Genomic DNA, 15,489 nt, shown 5'->3' on the forward strand with positions numbered 1-15,489 from the left:
GCGTAACGGTCCATTGGATTCAGCGGGGGTTACACCTCTCCTCACCTATATAAGCAGGCTTGGAGCTCATTCAGAAACACACCAACGAAGAGAAGAACTTCTAAGCTCTCTTCTTTCTCTACTCTCATTCCTCCAAGAAATTTCGGCTACATATTCTACATATTTTATATTTCTATTTTTGGGCAACCGTTTCGTCTGAGCATAAGCTCTGTGACTCACGCCCGAGTGCAGAGGCCGGCCGATTCCGGGGGTTTTTACCGCTAGGGGAGAGGGGACAAATTGCGTCAGGGCGATAAGCGGGTCCTTAATCTTCTAGGGCAGTGATATCACGACTGCTCCCGATCAGGCCTGAATTTTCTAACTCTTTAATTTGTTTTATATTATTATATTCCTATCTTGACAGTAGCTTCGATGTATGTTAACTCCGGATATTTTGGCGATAGATTCTGAGGTGACTGATCCATACAATGTTAAGGATTCTGGCTATCCCGGTAACTTCCTGTTGTATCCAAAATGCTCCTTATCCTGATATTATATCCAAAAGAGAAAATTGGTTTAGCAGAACAAGAAATATCTTGAAAAATGAATATCTATTTGGTTTTGGATTACTTGATTTCTTAGATCATGTAAGTTTGGGCAACTACTGAGCATGCAAGATAAAATAGTTGCCTGTCGAAGATTGTTGAACCTTATTTACTATTGGGAAACACCCGGGGCTACGCTAAACCCCTAAAACAGCAAAAAACATAGTAGAAAAAAGTACACCAAGATTTAATGAGGTTCAGCAAACTTGCTTACGTCCTCGGGAGCCACACAATTAATTTCTTATTAATCAATAAGAAATTACAATACAAGAGTAGATCTCAAACTTATGATCTTTCAATAAATACAAATCAACACTACAGCTATAGTGTTGATTCCCCCTCTTTAATTTCCCCCTTAATAAATTCCCCTCAATTAATTCCCCCTTCTAATTCTCCCCTCAAAATCACGTGAGAGAGAGAGAGAGAGCTGGAGAAAAAAAATCACGAGAAGGAGAAGAAGCCGCCACCGCTAGGAAATCGCGAGAAGAAGAGAAGAGAGGCAACACAATCTCGTGCTCGGGGTTTCCCTTTTATAGGGAAACCCTAGCAACAGGCTGGCGACAGGCTGTCGCCAACCATGGCGAGCTCGCCTGCAGCTACGTCGACCTCGCCTGCAGATCTCGTCGAGCTCGCCTGGTCTTACGTCGACCTCGCCCGCTGAACCGTTGCTCAAGCTCGCATGTTCTTCGACCTCGCCTGCAAGTCACCCGCTCAAGCTCGTCTGTTCTTCGATTCAACCTCAAGCTCTCCTGACGGTCGCCGACATCGCATGCGGAGGTTTGGATCCACACCCAAATCCAACAATCTCCCACTTAGAGACCAAACCGTCGTCGGCAGGCTATCTCAGCAATCACCTTCTCCTGTGTGGTTCCGCCCTCGTCACCTATACATGAAGGCCAACTGAAGTTGCGTATAACTCTAGTTTCTAAATGGTCATCGCCTTTGTTAGCAAATCTGCTGGATTCTTACTTCCTGGAATCTTCTCCAGTTTCAACACGTCATCTGTTAGCCTTCTTGTTTTAATAATGTTTAACAAATAATTTACGACTAATGTTATTTGTCTAGTGTTTGTAATTTTCTATTTATTATAGACAAACAACATGTTGGAGGTTGGATGGAATTAAGCTTTCACGATCAAATCAAATGGAGGTTGGCGAAAATAGTGTCTTACAATTCAAGTTGAAGATCCAAGTTCAAGTTTCATCCGCAAGTGTACCAAGATAGAGCTTCGTTGAAGATCACAAGCTTGAGTATAATTAATTTAGGAGTTTATATTATGTGTTAAGTACTGTAAGCTCAATATCATATACACACACATTTTATTGGTTTCTATGTATATATATATACACATTTTAGCTTTTGGTTTATCCACAAACAAAGTTTTTTAAATATTTATATTCACACATGTTTGTTTTTATGTGGATAAGTTAGTTTGGTTTAATTTCATAGATATGAAACAAATATATATTCATATACATATTCATATGTTTCATATTCTATTGTATTTTATGAAAATATTATATTCTTAGTTTTTGAACTTAACAATAATCATATGCATCTTTTATTAAATTTATAAAATTATTTTGTAATATTTCAAAACATGGTTAAGCTAAAATGTCAAAACTCATATGTTTACATTTTCATGTTTTGGACTATTTTACAAAATGATAATATTTTTCATTTGGGAGGTTCTTTTTAAAAACCAATTTTTGCAACATATTTATTATCATGTTTACAATCATTTTCCAAAGTTTTATATTTTTCTGATTTTATTTGTTTTTTTAAAAGAGGTTTAAAAATCAGATTTCTGTTTAAAACAGGCAGTGTACATGTCTTGAGTCGACTCATGAACAGTGTTGAGTCGACTCATAAACTGTTGTATAGTTTACATTTTGTTTCTGAAGAGTCGACTCATAACATCATGAATCGACCCATCAGGTTGAGTCGACTCATGCCTGTTATAAGTCGACTCACAAACTGTGCTAGAAAGTGTGTTTTGTTTCTGCTGAGTCGACCCATGACTTCATGAGTCGACCCATGCATGATGAGTCGACTCATGATTTTTATGAGTCGACCCATAAGTTGGTTTTTAGACTGTAACGGTTACTTATGAGTCGACTCATGAACAGTACCGAGTCGACTCATAATACTGTAAACGACTATATTTCTAGTCTGTATTGTTTTTGGGTTTTTGGTCTTTTTGCCTTGTTTTCTCTTGGCTTTGGGGTTCCTATAAATACCCCCACATATCCTCAGTTCCAAATAATCCAAGAAATATTTTAAACAAGTTTAACAAGAGTTTTAAAGTTTGTTTAGTGTGTTTTAAAAGAGTTTGTTTGTGAAGAAGTTTCTTACAAGTGGAGGAGATCATCTACATTGTTTAAAGCTTCATTTTAATCCATCTCTCCATCTTGTTTTTCAGAGAAAAATTTCTAAACTCAATACTAGCTTTGTATTAATTATTTGTTGTTTATCATTTTTATCAAGCTAGGGTTACATTGAGTTTATGATTAATTTTCTCATTGCTTACACACACAACCATTAAGCTTATTGTATTTGCATACATTGTATAATTAGGTTGTGAGGAGTTGTAACAAATGAGAGTGAGCTTAATTGAGTTCTCATCCATTATAGAGAAAAACCATTGCTGTATTCATGCCTAATTATGTAGATCACTTTATAATACACTTGTACACCGAGAAGAGTGTGTGGTGAAAGACGGGGTCGTCCCAAGAGGAGTGCAGTAGGTGGTAATGCCTAGAGAGAGGTTATAATTCCTAATACTTGAGGGAGACATGGACTAGAGACCAACACTTAAGAGAGTGTAAAGTGGGATAGCAAGAGTGTGAGATTGTAAAGTTTTCGGTTAGTTAGAAAACCGAGTGTGAGGTGTAAACGTTATTCGGGTGAGCGTAGAAGACCCGGTTGTGATAGTGGATTTCTCACCGGGAGTGGGGAGCGGAGACGTAGGACGGAAGGTCCGAACTCCGTGATCATATTGTGTGTTTGTATTGTTTATAGTGCCCTATCACAATTGTATCTTTAGTTTAGATTGTTTATCCTTATGTTGTTTATATATTCTTACATATATTTCACCATATAGGATATATCTCTTTGTTCATATTGCATATTCTTGCTCATAACATACTGTATATCTATCTTACAAGAACAATATTTGAATTAGTTTTAAATTGGCATAAAATCGGATTAGATTAGCACAAGACCCTAATCACCCCCCTCTAGAGTCTAACATCATCTTCCAAAAGGGATCTCATGAAGTAGTATCGAAGCCCAATATGCTTCGTTCTAGAATAAAATACAGAATTCTTAGCCAAGTGAATCGCACGCTGACTATCACTATGCAAAAACATTCTTCTCCTGATTAAATCCCAGCTCTGTTAACAAACCCTGAAGCCATATCATCTCTTTACTGGCTTCAGTCACTGCTATATACTCACTTTTGTAGTAGATAGAGTAATAATTTTCTGTATCTGTGACATCCAACTAACAGTTATAGTTCCAACAATGTATATATAGTCGGTGATGCTTCTTTGGTGATCGACTTCATCTCTAAAGTCTGCATCTACGTACCCTTGCACTTCCACCTCTCCCTTACCAAAGTGCAAACACTTCTGTGTGGTGCCTCGTAGATACCTCAGAATCCACTTGACCGCTTCCCAATGAGCTTTTCCTGGATTTGATATGAACCGGCTGACCACTCCCACTGCATGACCAATGTCTAGTCTCGTACATACCATTGTGTATATCAAACTTTCGATGGCTGAGGCTTAAGGGACCATAGCCATACTCTCTTTTTCTTCTTCTGACTGAGGAGATTGATCCTTTAATAGGCAAAAATGACTAGCCAAGGGTGTGCTGACTGGCTTGGCGTCGCCCATATTGAATCTTTGTAAAACACGGTTGATGTACTCTATCTGAGATAACTGCAAGAGATCTCTCTTCTTATCTCTCGTGATTTGCATTCCAATGATCTTCTTTGCTGGACCCAAGTCTTTCATGTCAAACTTCTTTGATAACTGCTGCTTCAAACTCCTGATATCCTCCATATCTGCACCTACAACCAATATATCATCAACATATAGCAGTAAGAGAAAATAACTGGACTGATATCTTTTGAAGTAGCAACAATGGTCGATGTTGTACTTTTAGAAACCTTCCTTGTGCATGAAGCCGACAAACTTTCTGTACCACTGCTTTAGGGCTTGTTTCAGGCTATACAAGCTCTTCTTGAGTCTGCACACCATGTTCTTCATCTTTTCTTCTGAGAAACCTTCTAGTTGGTACATGTATATCTCCTCTTCTAGATATCCATAAAGAAATATCGTCTTCACGTCCAACTGCTCGAGATGAAGATCTTCAATAGCTACAATACTCATCATTGTCCTGATAGTATTGAGCTTCACCACAGGAGCAAAAATATCAGTGTAGTCAATTCCTTCCTTCTGTTAGAATCATTTGACAACTAACCATGCTTTATATCTTCTGGAGCCATCCTACTACTCTTTTACCCAGTACATCCATTTGTTATGGAGTGCTTTCTTACCCGTCGGCAACTCAACTAGTTCTCACGTTTGGTTTGAGATGAGAGACTTCATCTCATTTTTCATGGCAAGCTCCCACTTGCTCGCATCTTCACTTTGACAAGCTTCATCATAACTTTCAGGTTCCCCTCCATCTGTCAGCAATAGATAGTTCATATATCTCCTGTTGGGTACAGCAGGATGAAAATATATTCTTAATATCGGAGCTGGTGCCTCGGGCTCCTGTGCACCATTCTATCCAGCAGGCTCTTTTAGCCGATGACCTTCTGCATTGGGTTCTTCTGAAAGGTTACTCGGAACATCATCTGCATCCATAAATGTTGACTCGCTCTCTGAGTCATCTATCTTCTGCATGTCCTTGTACATCACCTTCTCGTTGAATATCATATCTCTGCTCCTGATCACCTTCTTGTTTTCGTTGTCCTAAATACGGTAGCCGAACTCATCTTCACCATACTCGATGAATGTGCATTTCTTGGACTTGGGATCAAGCTTATTTCTGCCTTGATCACTAATATGCACATAAGCTACACAACCAAAAATTTTGAGATGTGAGAGTTTTACATCCTTTCCGCACCATACCTCCTCTGGTATTCTGTGCTCCAATGGAACCGATAGACCTCGGTTGATCAAGTAAGCTATTGTGTTAACTGTTTCTACCCAGAACTGCTTCAGTAGACCTGATTGTATACGAATACTTCTGGCTCTCTCTGTCAATATTTTGTTCATCCGCTCAGCTACACCATTGTGCTGAGACGTGTCGAGCACGGTTCTCTCCGTTGTGATCTCGTTCTCATAGCAGAACTTTCCAAGAGTGATCATCAATAAAAGTCATGAAGTAGTGTTTCCCACCAATAGACGCGGTAGTTGTTGGTCCCCAAACATCTAAGTGAACGAGCTCTAGCTTCTCCTTCCTGGGGGTTCTGCCACTTGTCTGAAAGCTAACTCTCTTCTGCTTTTTAAATATGCATTCTTCACACATGTCCATCTTCACTGATTTTAGACCTGAGAGTTTTCCCTTTGTGTGCATAATCTTCATCCCCTTTTCACTCATATGACTGAGTCTCTGGTACCACAAATTTGAGGTCTCATTGCCTGCTGCAACTAAGATTAAACAACATGCACATGCTGTCATATATAGGGTACCAGTCTTCTTGCCTCGGGCAATCGTCATTGCACCCTTTAAGATCTTCCAATTATCTCCATGGAAGGTCATAGTGTATCCTTCGCTAGCCAGCTGGCCTACGGATATTAAGTTCTTTCTCACATCGGGAATATGCATGACATCCTTCAGCTTCCATACTGACCCGTTCAACTTAATTTTTACTACACCTTTGCCCACAATAGCACATAGTTGATCATTACCAGGGTATATATATCCAAGATTTCCGGGGACATACTTCTCGAAGAATTCTTTCTGAGAAGTAGCATGGAACGACGCTCCAGAGTCTAACACCTAAGACTATTCCTTGCTCTCTAAAGAGTATATCAATGCGTTGTCTCCTCCTGAGGTGAAAGTGACATTCACCTCTGCCTTCGCCTCCTTCTCCTTCTGTGTACTCTTGCACGGATTCTTGTAGTGCCCTGTTTTCCCACAATTCCAATACTCTATAGCCTTCGAGTTGTTGCTTGGATTCTTTGACTTGGACTTCATGTCCTTTGATGTACCTCTGTAGTTTGATTTGTCTCGTCCGTTCCCTCTGGTTGAATTTCTACCTCTTGACTCTGTATGTAATACTGAAGAGGTTGTAGTTTCACCCGACTCTCTCCGTCAGATCTCCTCACTGAGAACCAGATCACGAACGTCATCAAACTTCAACTTGTTGCTTTTCGATGAGCTACTCATAGCTGTGACTGTAGCGTTCCAGCTTTCTGGTAGGGAAGACAAAAATATCATCTCTCGAACTTCCTCATCAAACTCAATTTTAACTAAACTCAATTGGATTGTGACCGTATTGAGTTCATTGAGTTGTTGCGCTACTGACACGCCTTCCGCCATTCTCAGATTGAATAACCGCCTCATCAAATGAACTTTGTTTGTGATTGATGGCTTCTCATACATATTTGAGAGTACTGTCATAAGACCCATCGTGGTCTTCTCCTTTACAATATTGAATGTAACATTACAAGTTAACATCAATCTGATAACTCCAAAGGCTTGCCTGTCTAGAAGGTTCCACTTATCTTCCTTCATAGACTCTAGCTTCTTTCCTGAAAGGGGTTGATACAGATTTTTCTAATACAGATAATCCTCTATCTGTATTTTTCAGAATCTGAAATCTGTTTCATTAAACTTTTCTAATCTCACATTTTCTTCATCTGCGGCCATCGCTCCCACTTGAATATGGCTTCCTCTAAATAGTTTCAAACTTTGATACCGGTTATTGGGGAAAACCCGGGGCTACGCTAAACCCCTAAAATAGCAAAAAACACAGTAGAGAAAAGTACACCAAGATTTAACGAGGTTTGGCAAACTTGCCTACGTCCTCGGAAGCCACACAATTAATTTGTTATTAATCAACAAGAAATTATAATACAAGAGTAGATCTCAAACTTATGATTTCTCAATAAATACAAACCAACACTGTAGCTACAGTGTTGGTTCCCATCTTTAATTGCCCCCTAAATAAATTCCTCCTTCTAATTCTCCCCTCAAAATCACGTGAGAGAGAGAGCTGGAGAAATAAATCACGAGAAGGAGAAGAAGAAGCCGCCACCAGGAAATCATGAGAAGAAGAGAAGAGAGACAACACAATCTCGTGCTCGAGGTTTCCTTTTATAGGAAACCCCTAGCAACAGGTTGGCGACAGCCATGCACGCGCACGTGAGCTCGCCTGCAGCTGCGTCGACCTCGTATGCAGCACCGAGCTCGCTTGGATCTCAAAGTTGACCTTGGCCGCTGAACCTTGCTCGAGCTCGGCCTGTTCTTCGACCTCACCTGCAAGTGCACCCGCTCGAGCTCACATGTTCTTCATTCGACTCCCGAGCTCGCCAGAAGGTCGTGAGCTCGCCTCGAGCAATCGCCGTCAACCTTGCTGCAAGCGCCTCGGCTCCTGCGCTAGCCTCTGACTCCTCGCCTGACCGGTCACCGACCTCACCTGACGGTCGCCGACCTCGCCTGACGGTCGCCGATCTCGCCTGCAAAGGTTTGGATCCACACCCAAATCCAACATTTCCAGCTCTAGATGCTCTAGTGCTTTCAAATGGTATCATGGTGGCAAGCGTATAGGAAAATCTGCTCTCTGCAATTGAACGCATTGTAACAAAAAAAGAACAAGGCGGTAAGCTTATGATGCTATGGCCATGGTTGAGATCATATCCTATTGTTATGAATTGTATAATTATGATCAAATTACATAATCAGCAAGTTAGACTTTCCTATTTCTAGGATTATTGCAACTATCTTAAAGTTTTCCAAACCTCCAAAGTTTTCATGAGGATGGAGGATTATAACTAATCATACAGTTTGAGCATCCTCTTCATCTATCAAATTTTATGTTATTTTATATAGCAATATCTTTTTCCCCTTAAAAATTCTCTTCAAATGCATATCCAGGAGGATTTAAAGCTAACTGTTCTGATACTATCTTAAATTCTCATGAGGATGGAGGATTATAATTAATTGTACTGTTTGAGCATCCTTTTCATCTATCAAATTTTATGTTATTTTATATAGCAATATCTTTTTTCCCTTAAAAATTCTCTTTAAATGCATATCCAGGAGGATTTGAAGCTAACTGTTCTGAAACTATCTTAAATTCTCTTACGCAACACCAAAAGTCAAAAGTTTTTGTAAGGATTGTATTTTATACTCTAACAAACCCAAGGCACCTTCATATTTCTAATAGAATTTGGCATCAATGTCAAATTTACATATAGTTTGCAATTTACATATAGTTTTTGTGAGGGTTGTATTTTATTAGGTTGATAGTCGGTTGTATCGGACAAATTTACATATAGTTATATGCTGTCTGTATAGTTTGCAATTTACATCCCTAGCTACGTATATAGCCTATTTGGATGAACAATTATGTATTACAAAAGGTAGGAAAAATTTCCCCTGTTTTGTCTCAATTTTGGATTCTACATATTGTTGTTCTGTAGGGAATTCAAATGCAAGTATATGTTAAGAATGATTCTCTACCGCCGCAAGTACTGTGCAGAACTGCAAAGAAAGCTTCTCGAGATGACAATGTAACAGGCCCATGAGCAATTGAACAAGTTTATTAGCTTGGTCCTCATCCTCCTCTCCATTCAAATCTTCACAATATCTAACAAAAATATTATCATACACAAGTCAGTATGTAAAGGTAGCTCGCCTCAGCTTCGCAACTCCTCCAATGTTATTCTTATTCTGTTCAATGTTCTTACCTCCAATGTCAGTGATGTTGGTGCACATATCATACAATGACTCACACCTACGCAGCCATCAACCTTCAAGCTCTCCAGGAGCCTGCAACTAGAAGTTAACTGTTTGAACTGATAGTTGCTGATATAAACCCTGATGAGGATGAGATTCTTGATGTTGGTTAAGTGATTTAAGGTCGAAGGCAGTGGGTGGAGTGATAAGGTGCATTTTTTGAGCTCTAGGATCTCCAGTGTCAGACAAAAGAAAGCCTGAGATGGGAGTTCATACTGCCTTGATCACTAATATGCACATAAGCTACACAACCAAAAATTTTGAGATGTGAGAGTTTTACATCCTTTCCGCACCATACCTCCTCTGGTATTCTGTGCTCCAATGGAACCGATAGACCTCGGTTGATCAAGTAAGCTATTGTGTTAACTGTTTCTACCCAGAACTGCTTCAGTAGACCTGATTGTATACGAATACTTCTGGCTCTCTCTGTCAATATTTTGTTCATCCGCTCAGCTACACCATTGTGCTGAGACGTGTCGAGCACGGTTCTCTCCGTTGTGATCTCGTTCTCATAGCAGAACTTTCCAAGAGTGATCATCAATAAAAGTCATGAAGTAGTGTTTCCCACCAATAGACGCGGTAGTTGTTGGTCCCCAAACATCTAAGTGAACGAGCTCTAGCTTCTCCTTCCTGGGGGTTCTGCCACTTGTCTGAAAGCTAACTCTCTTCTGCTTTTTAAATATGCATTCTTCACACATGTCCATCTTCACTGATTTTAGACCTGAGAGTTTTCCCTTTGTGTGCATAATCTTCATCCCCTTTTCACTCATATGACTGAGTCTCTGGTACCACAAATTTGAGGTCTCATTGCCTGCTGCAACTAAGATTAAACAACATGCACATGCTGTCATATATAGGGTACCAGTCTTCTTGCCTCGGGCAATCGTCATTGCACCCTTTAAGATCTTCCAATTATCTCCATGGAAGGTCATAGTGTATCCTTCGCTAGCCAGCTGGCCTACGGATATTAAGTTCTTTCTCACATCGGGAATATGCATGACATCCTTCAGCTTCCATACTGACCCGTTCAACTTAATTTTTACTACACCTTTGCCCACAATAGCACATAGTTGATCATTACCAGGGTATATATATCCAAGATTTCCGGGGACATACTTCTCGAAGAATTCTTTCTGAGAAGTAGCATGGAACGACGCTCCAGAGTCTAACACCTAAGACTATTCCTTGCTCTCTAAAGAGTATATCAATGCGTTGTCTCCTCCTGAGGTGAAAGTGACATTCACCTCTGCCTTCGCCTCCTTCTCCTTCTGTGTACTCTTGCACGGATTCTTGTAGTGCCCTGTTTTCCCACAATTCCAATACTCTATAGCCTTCGAGTTGTTGCTTGGATTCTTTGACTTGGACTTCATGTCCTTTGATGTACCTCTGTAGTTTGATTTGTCTCGTCCGTTCCCTCTGGTTGAATTTCTACCTCTTGACTCTGTATGTAATACTGAAGAGGTTGTAGTTTCACCCGACTCTCTCCGTCAGATCTCCTCACTGAGAACCAGATCACGAACGTCATCAAACTTCAACTTGTTGCTTTTCGATGAGCTACTCATAGCTGTGACTGTAGCGTTCCAGCTTTCTGGTAGGGAAGACAAAAATATCATCTCTCGAACTTCCTCATCAAACTCAATTTTAACTAAACTCAATTGGATTGTGACCGTATTGAGTTCATTGAGTTGTTGCGCTACTGACACGCCTTCCGCCATTCTCAGATTGAATAACCGCCTCATCAAATGAACTTTGTTTGTGATTGATGGCTTCTCATACATATTTGAGAGTACTGTCATAAGACCCATCGTGGTCTTCTCCTTTACAATATTGAATGTAACATTACAAGTTAACATCAATCTGATAACTCCAAAGGCTTGCCTGTCTAGAAGGTTCCACTTATCTTCCTTCATAGACTCTAGCTTCTTTCCTGAAAGGGGTTGATACAGATTTTTCTAATACAGATAATCCTCTATCTGTATTTTTCAGAATCTGAAATCTGTTTCATTAAACTTTTCTAATCTCACATTTTCTTCATCTGCGGCCATCGCTCCCACTTGAATATGGCTTCCTCTAAATAGTTTCAAACTTTGATACCGGTTATTGGGGAAAACCCGGGGCTACGCTAAACCCCTAAAATAGCAAAAAACACAGTAGAGAAAAGTACACCAAGATTTAACGAGGTTTGGCAAACTTGCCTACGTCCTCGGAAGCCACACAATTAATTTGTTATTAATCAACAAGAAATTATAATACAAGAGTAGATCTCAAACTTATGATTTCTCAATAAATACAAACCAACACTGTAGCTACAGTGTTGGTTCCCATCTTTAATTGCCCCCTAAATAAATTCCTCCTTCTAATTCTCCCCTCAAAATCACGTGAGAGAGAGAGCTGGAGAAATAAATCACGAGAAGGAGAAGAAGAAGCCGCCACCAGGAAATCATGAGAAGAAGAGAAGAGAGACAACACAATCTCGTGCTCGAGGTTTCCTTTTATAGGAAACCCCTAGCAACAGGTTGGCGACAGCCATGCACGCGCACGTGAGCTCGCCTGCAGCTGCGTCGACCTCGTATGCAGCACCGAGCTCGCTTGGATCTCACCGACCTCACCTGACGGTCGCCGACCTCGCCTGACGGTCGCCGATCTCGCCTGCAAAGGTTTGGATCCACACCCAAATCCAACATTTCCAGCTCTAGATGCTCTAGTGCTTTCAAATGGTATCATGGTGGCAAGCGTATAGGAAAATCTGCTCTCTGCAATTGAACGCATTGTAACAAAAAAAGAACAAGGCGGTAAGCTTATGATGCTATGGCCATGGTTGAGATCATATCCTATTGTTATGAATTGTATAATTATGATCAAATTACATAATCAGCAAGTTAGACTTTCCTATTTCTAGGATTATTGCAACTATCTTAAAGTTTTCCAAACCTCCAAAGTTTTCATGAGGATGGAGGATTATAACTAATCATACAGTTTGAGCATCCTCTTCATCTATCAAATTTTATGTTATTTTATATAGCAATATCTTTTTCCCCTTAAAAATTCTCTTCAAATGCATATCCAGGAGGATTTAAAGCTAACTGTTCTGATACTATCTTAAATTCTCATGAGGATGGAGGATTATAATTAATTGTACTGTTTGAGCATCCTTTTCATCTATCAAATTTTATGTTATTTTATATAGCAATATCTTTTTTCCCTTAAAAATTCTCTTTAAATGCATATCCAGGAGGATTTGAAGCTAACTGTTCTGAAACTATCTTAAATTCTCTTACGCAACACCAAAAGTCAAAAGTTTTTGTAAGGATTGTATTTTATACTCTAACAAACCCAAGGCACCTTCATATTTCTAATAGAATTTGGCATCAATGTCAAATTTACATATAGTTTGCAATTTACATATAGTTTTTGTGAGGGTTGTATTTTATTAGGTTGATAGTCGGTTGTATCGGACAAATTTACATATAGTTATATGCTGTCTGTATAGTTTGCAATTTACATCCCTAGCTACGTATATAGCCTATTTGGATGAACAATTATGTATTACAAAAGGTAGGAAAAATTTCCCCTGTTTTGTCTCAATTTTGGATTCTACATATTGTTGTTCTGTAGGGAATTCAAATGCAAGTATATGTTAAGAATGATTCTCTACCGCCGCAAGTACTGTGCAGAACTGCAAAGAAAGCTTCTCGAGATGACAATGTAACAGGCCCATGAGCAATTGAACAAGTTTATTAGCTTGGTCCTCATCCTCCTCTCCATTCAAATCTTCACAATATCTAACAAAAATATTATCATACACAAGTCAGTATGTAAAGGTAGCTCGCCTCAGCTTCGCAACTCCTCCAATGTTATTCTTATTCTGTTCAATGTTCTTACCTCCAATGTCAGTGATGTTGGTGCACATATCATACAATGACTCACACCTACGCAGCCATCAACCTTCAAGCTCTCCAGGAGCCTGCAACTAGAAGTTAACTGTTTGAACTGATAGTTGCTGATATAAACCCTGATGAGGATGAGATTCTTGATGTTGGTTAAGTGATTTAAGGTCGAAGGCAGTGGGTGGAGTGATAAGGTGCATTTTTTGAGCTCTAGGATCTCCAGTGTCAGACAAAAGAAAGCCTGAGATGGGAGTTCATAGAAGCCAATGCTTTTGTTGAAAATTGAGAACTCTCGGATGCCTCTATCAATCAGTTGTACCAGAAAAGCGTTCGGTTGAAGAATGTATCTGTCAAAGGAATAGATTGAAGGTGTCAGAGTATAAAGGGTAAATTTGACAAAAGTAATGTTTTGTGCAAAACTACCATGAACCTTTATTCTTACAGTAAACTATAGACTTTTTTCTCTAAACAATCATGTCTGACAACAATTAGGTAACTCGTTACATGTTTCATACGCGCCATGTTCTTGACAGTTTTACGCTTATGTAATTTATATATATTCTGCATTATCCTCATGTAGTTAGTAGGTTGACAAATGGAAATAAAAGTAGTTTAGACCTTCTGTTCCAGACGCCATCATTGTTATGTTATCGACATTTTTCACTGCAAGTTTGAAAAGTCATAGTAGTTTCCTGTAATAAAAAAAAGTTTATGTTATTGTTTTCAATAACTCCTTAAAAGGTCATGGTAATTTTCTGAAATTTACCCAAGTATAAAACCATAACTCCCATTGCTCATCAAACCTTGAAATTTTGGTAAAAAGAGATTTAAGATGATATCTAAGCAAACCATGATTAAACTCCACCAGAATGTATTTACAGTGGATAATTAAGAAGGTATCACTACATAAAAAAAGCCTGTACTTCGGTCCCTAAAAAAGTTGCTCAATCTGTGGAAATATGTTATAGAGTATAACATTGTGTACCTGTCAAAGAATTGGTCTGAAGGACTGACCGATATCCTACAGCTGTGAACGGGGCCACAGACAGAACGCTTGACAGTGCTAAGCATTGATTCTCGGTCTTTTATGGCTGATCGATCATCATCATCAGAGGTCGGCAATAGATTGTGGTGATGGAGTGCCAGAGGTACCTCCACCTCTTGGACAGAACTGTAGTTGCAACTGTTTGTTTCGTTGGTAACAAAGAGAGGATCGATGCAAGGATATCCTCAGGGAGATCACTCAGGCAGTCACGTTCATAATCATGGCTTTCTTTCTCTTCCATGGGAGCTGAGGCATTATTTGTGCTTCTGGAAGAAAGTGTAGACAAACATAAAGTGGGCTCGATGAGGCTAAGCATTTTTTACGGGTGTTAATAGTTGTTATATGTTTGGATGGTGGCTGGGATTATTTGATGCTCCTGAGGTGAGATCAGCCAAGAAATCTATTCAATTGGAAATTAGCTTCGCAAATAAATGAATGTAGAATTCATGTGAACTGTAATATTTTTTTGGGGGGAAGTTTCTCCCGTCACCTGACATTTGAGATTATAGTAAATTAGAGGTTGCTCTTATTTAGGATAAAATGAGAGAGAATCAACTAAGATTGTATAGTCATGTATAACGGAGACCTCTTAGTGTATCAGTTAAGAAAGATGATAGCATTATAGTTAAGGGGTTAGGAAATCTAGAGGTAGGCCTTAAAAAACTTGGTTGGAAGCAATTAAGAAGAATATGATTATGTTTAATTTAACAGAGGAGTGGAATGAAAGAATAGGGTTCATGTAGCAGATCTCAAACATTTAGGGTAAAGGCTTTCTTGTTGTTCTTCTTCTTCCGTTGCCTAACATGTCAAGATTGTTAAATCTACATCATTCTTCTCGTTCAACCATTCCAATTTGAATTTCTTATATCACTTTACTCAATAAGACCCTCCTTCACTGTCAGTTTCTCTCTCATCAATGAAACCTACTCCTTCAATCTCCCCCAATTCAAACTCAAACTCTAATCTAACCTCAACGACATTCATCCAAGCC

At 39.3% G+C, this 15,489-nt stretch overlaps 1 protein-coding gene across 1 annotated transcript; it reads right to left on the reverse strand.

Moving 5' to 3' along the window:
* Positions 4,605-14,739, reverse strand: LOC109845988 (FBD-associated F-box protein At4g10400-like). The gene is made up of 4 exons (XM_020415214.1): positions 14,606-14,739; positions 13,449-13,800; positions 4,890-5,047; positions 4,605-4,659 (listed from the first exon to the last, which is right to left on the reverse strand). The coding sequence occupies exons 1-4, from the start codon at positions 14,737-14,739 to the stop codon at positions 4,605-4,607; spliced, it is 699 nt and encodes a 232-aa protein (XP_020270803.1).

The sequence above is a fragment of the Asparagus officinalis genome, chromosome 6, assembly GCF_001876935.1.
Source record: "Asparagus officinalis chromosome 6, Aspof.V1, whole genome shotgun sequence".
Classification (NCBI taxonomy): domain Eukaryota; kingdom Viridiplantae; phylum Streptophyta; class Magnoliopsida; order Asparagales; family Asparagaceae; genus Asparagus; species Asparagus officinalis.

What these genes read in the sequence shown, in the direction of transcription:
- LOC109845988 (XM_020415214.1), bottom strand. Translation starts at nt 14,739, where the DNA reads ATGGAAGAGAAAGAAAGCCATGATTATGAACGTGACTGCCTGAGTGAT. An exon ending in CAACATCACTGACATTGGAG is followed by an intron (nt 5,048 to 13,448) that starts GTAAGAACATTG and finishes TGATTCTAACAG; the next exon opens with AAGGAAGGAATTGACTACAC. An exon ending in CTAGAAGAGGAGATATACAT is followed by an intron (nt 4,660 to 4,889) that starts GTACCAACTAGA and finishes TATTGGTTGTAG; the next exon opens with GTGCAGATATGGAGGATATC.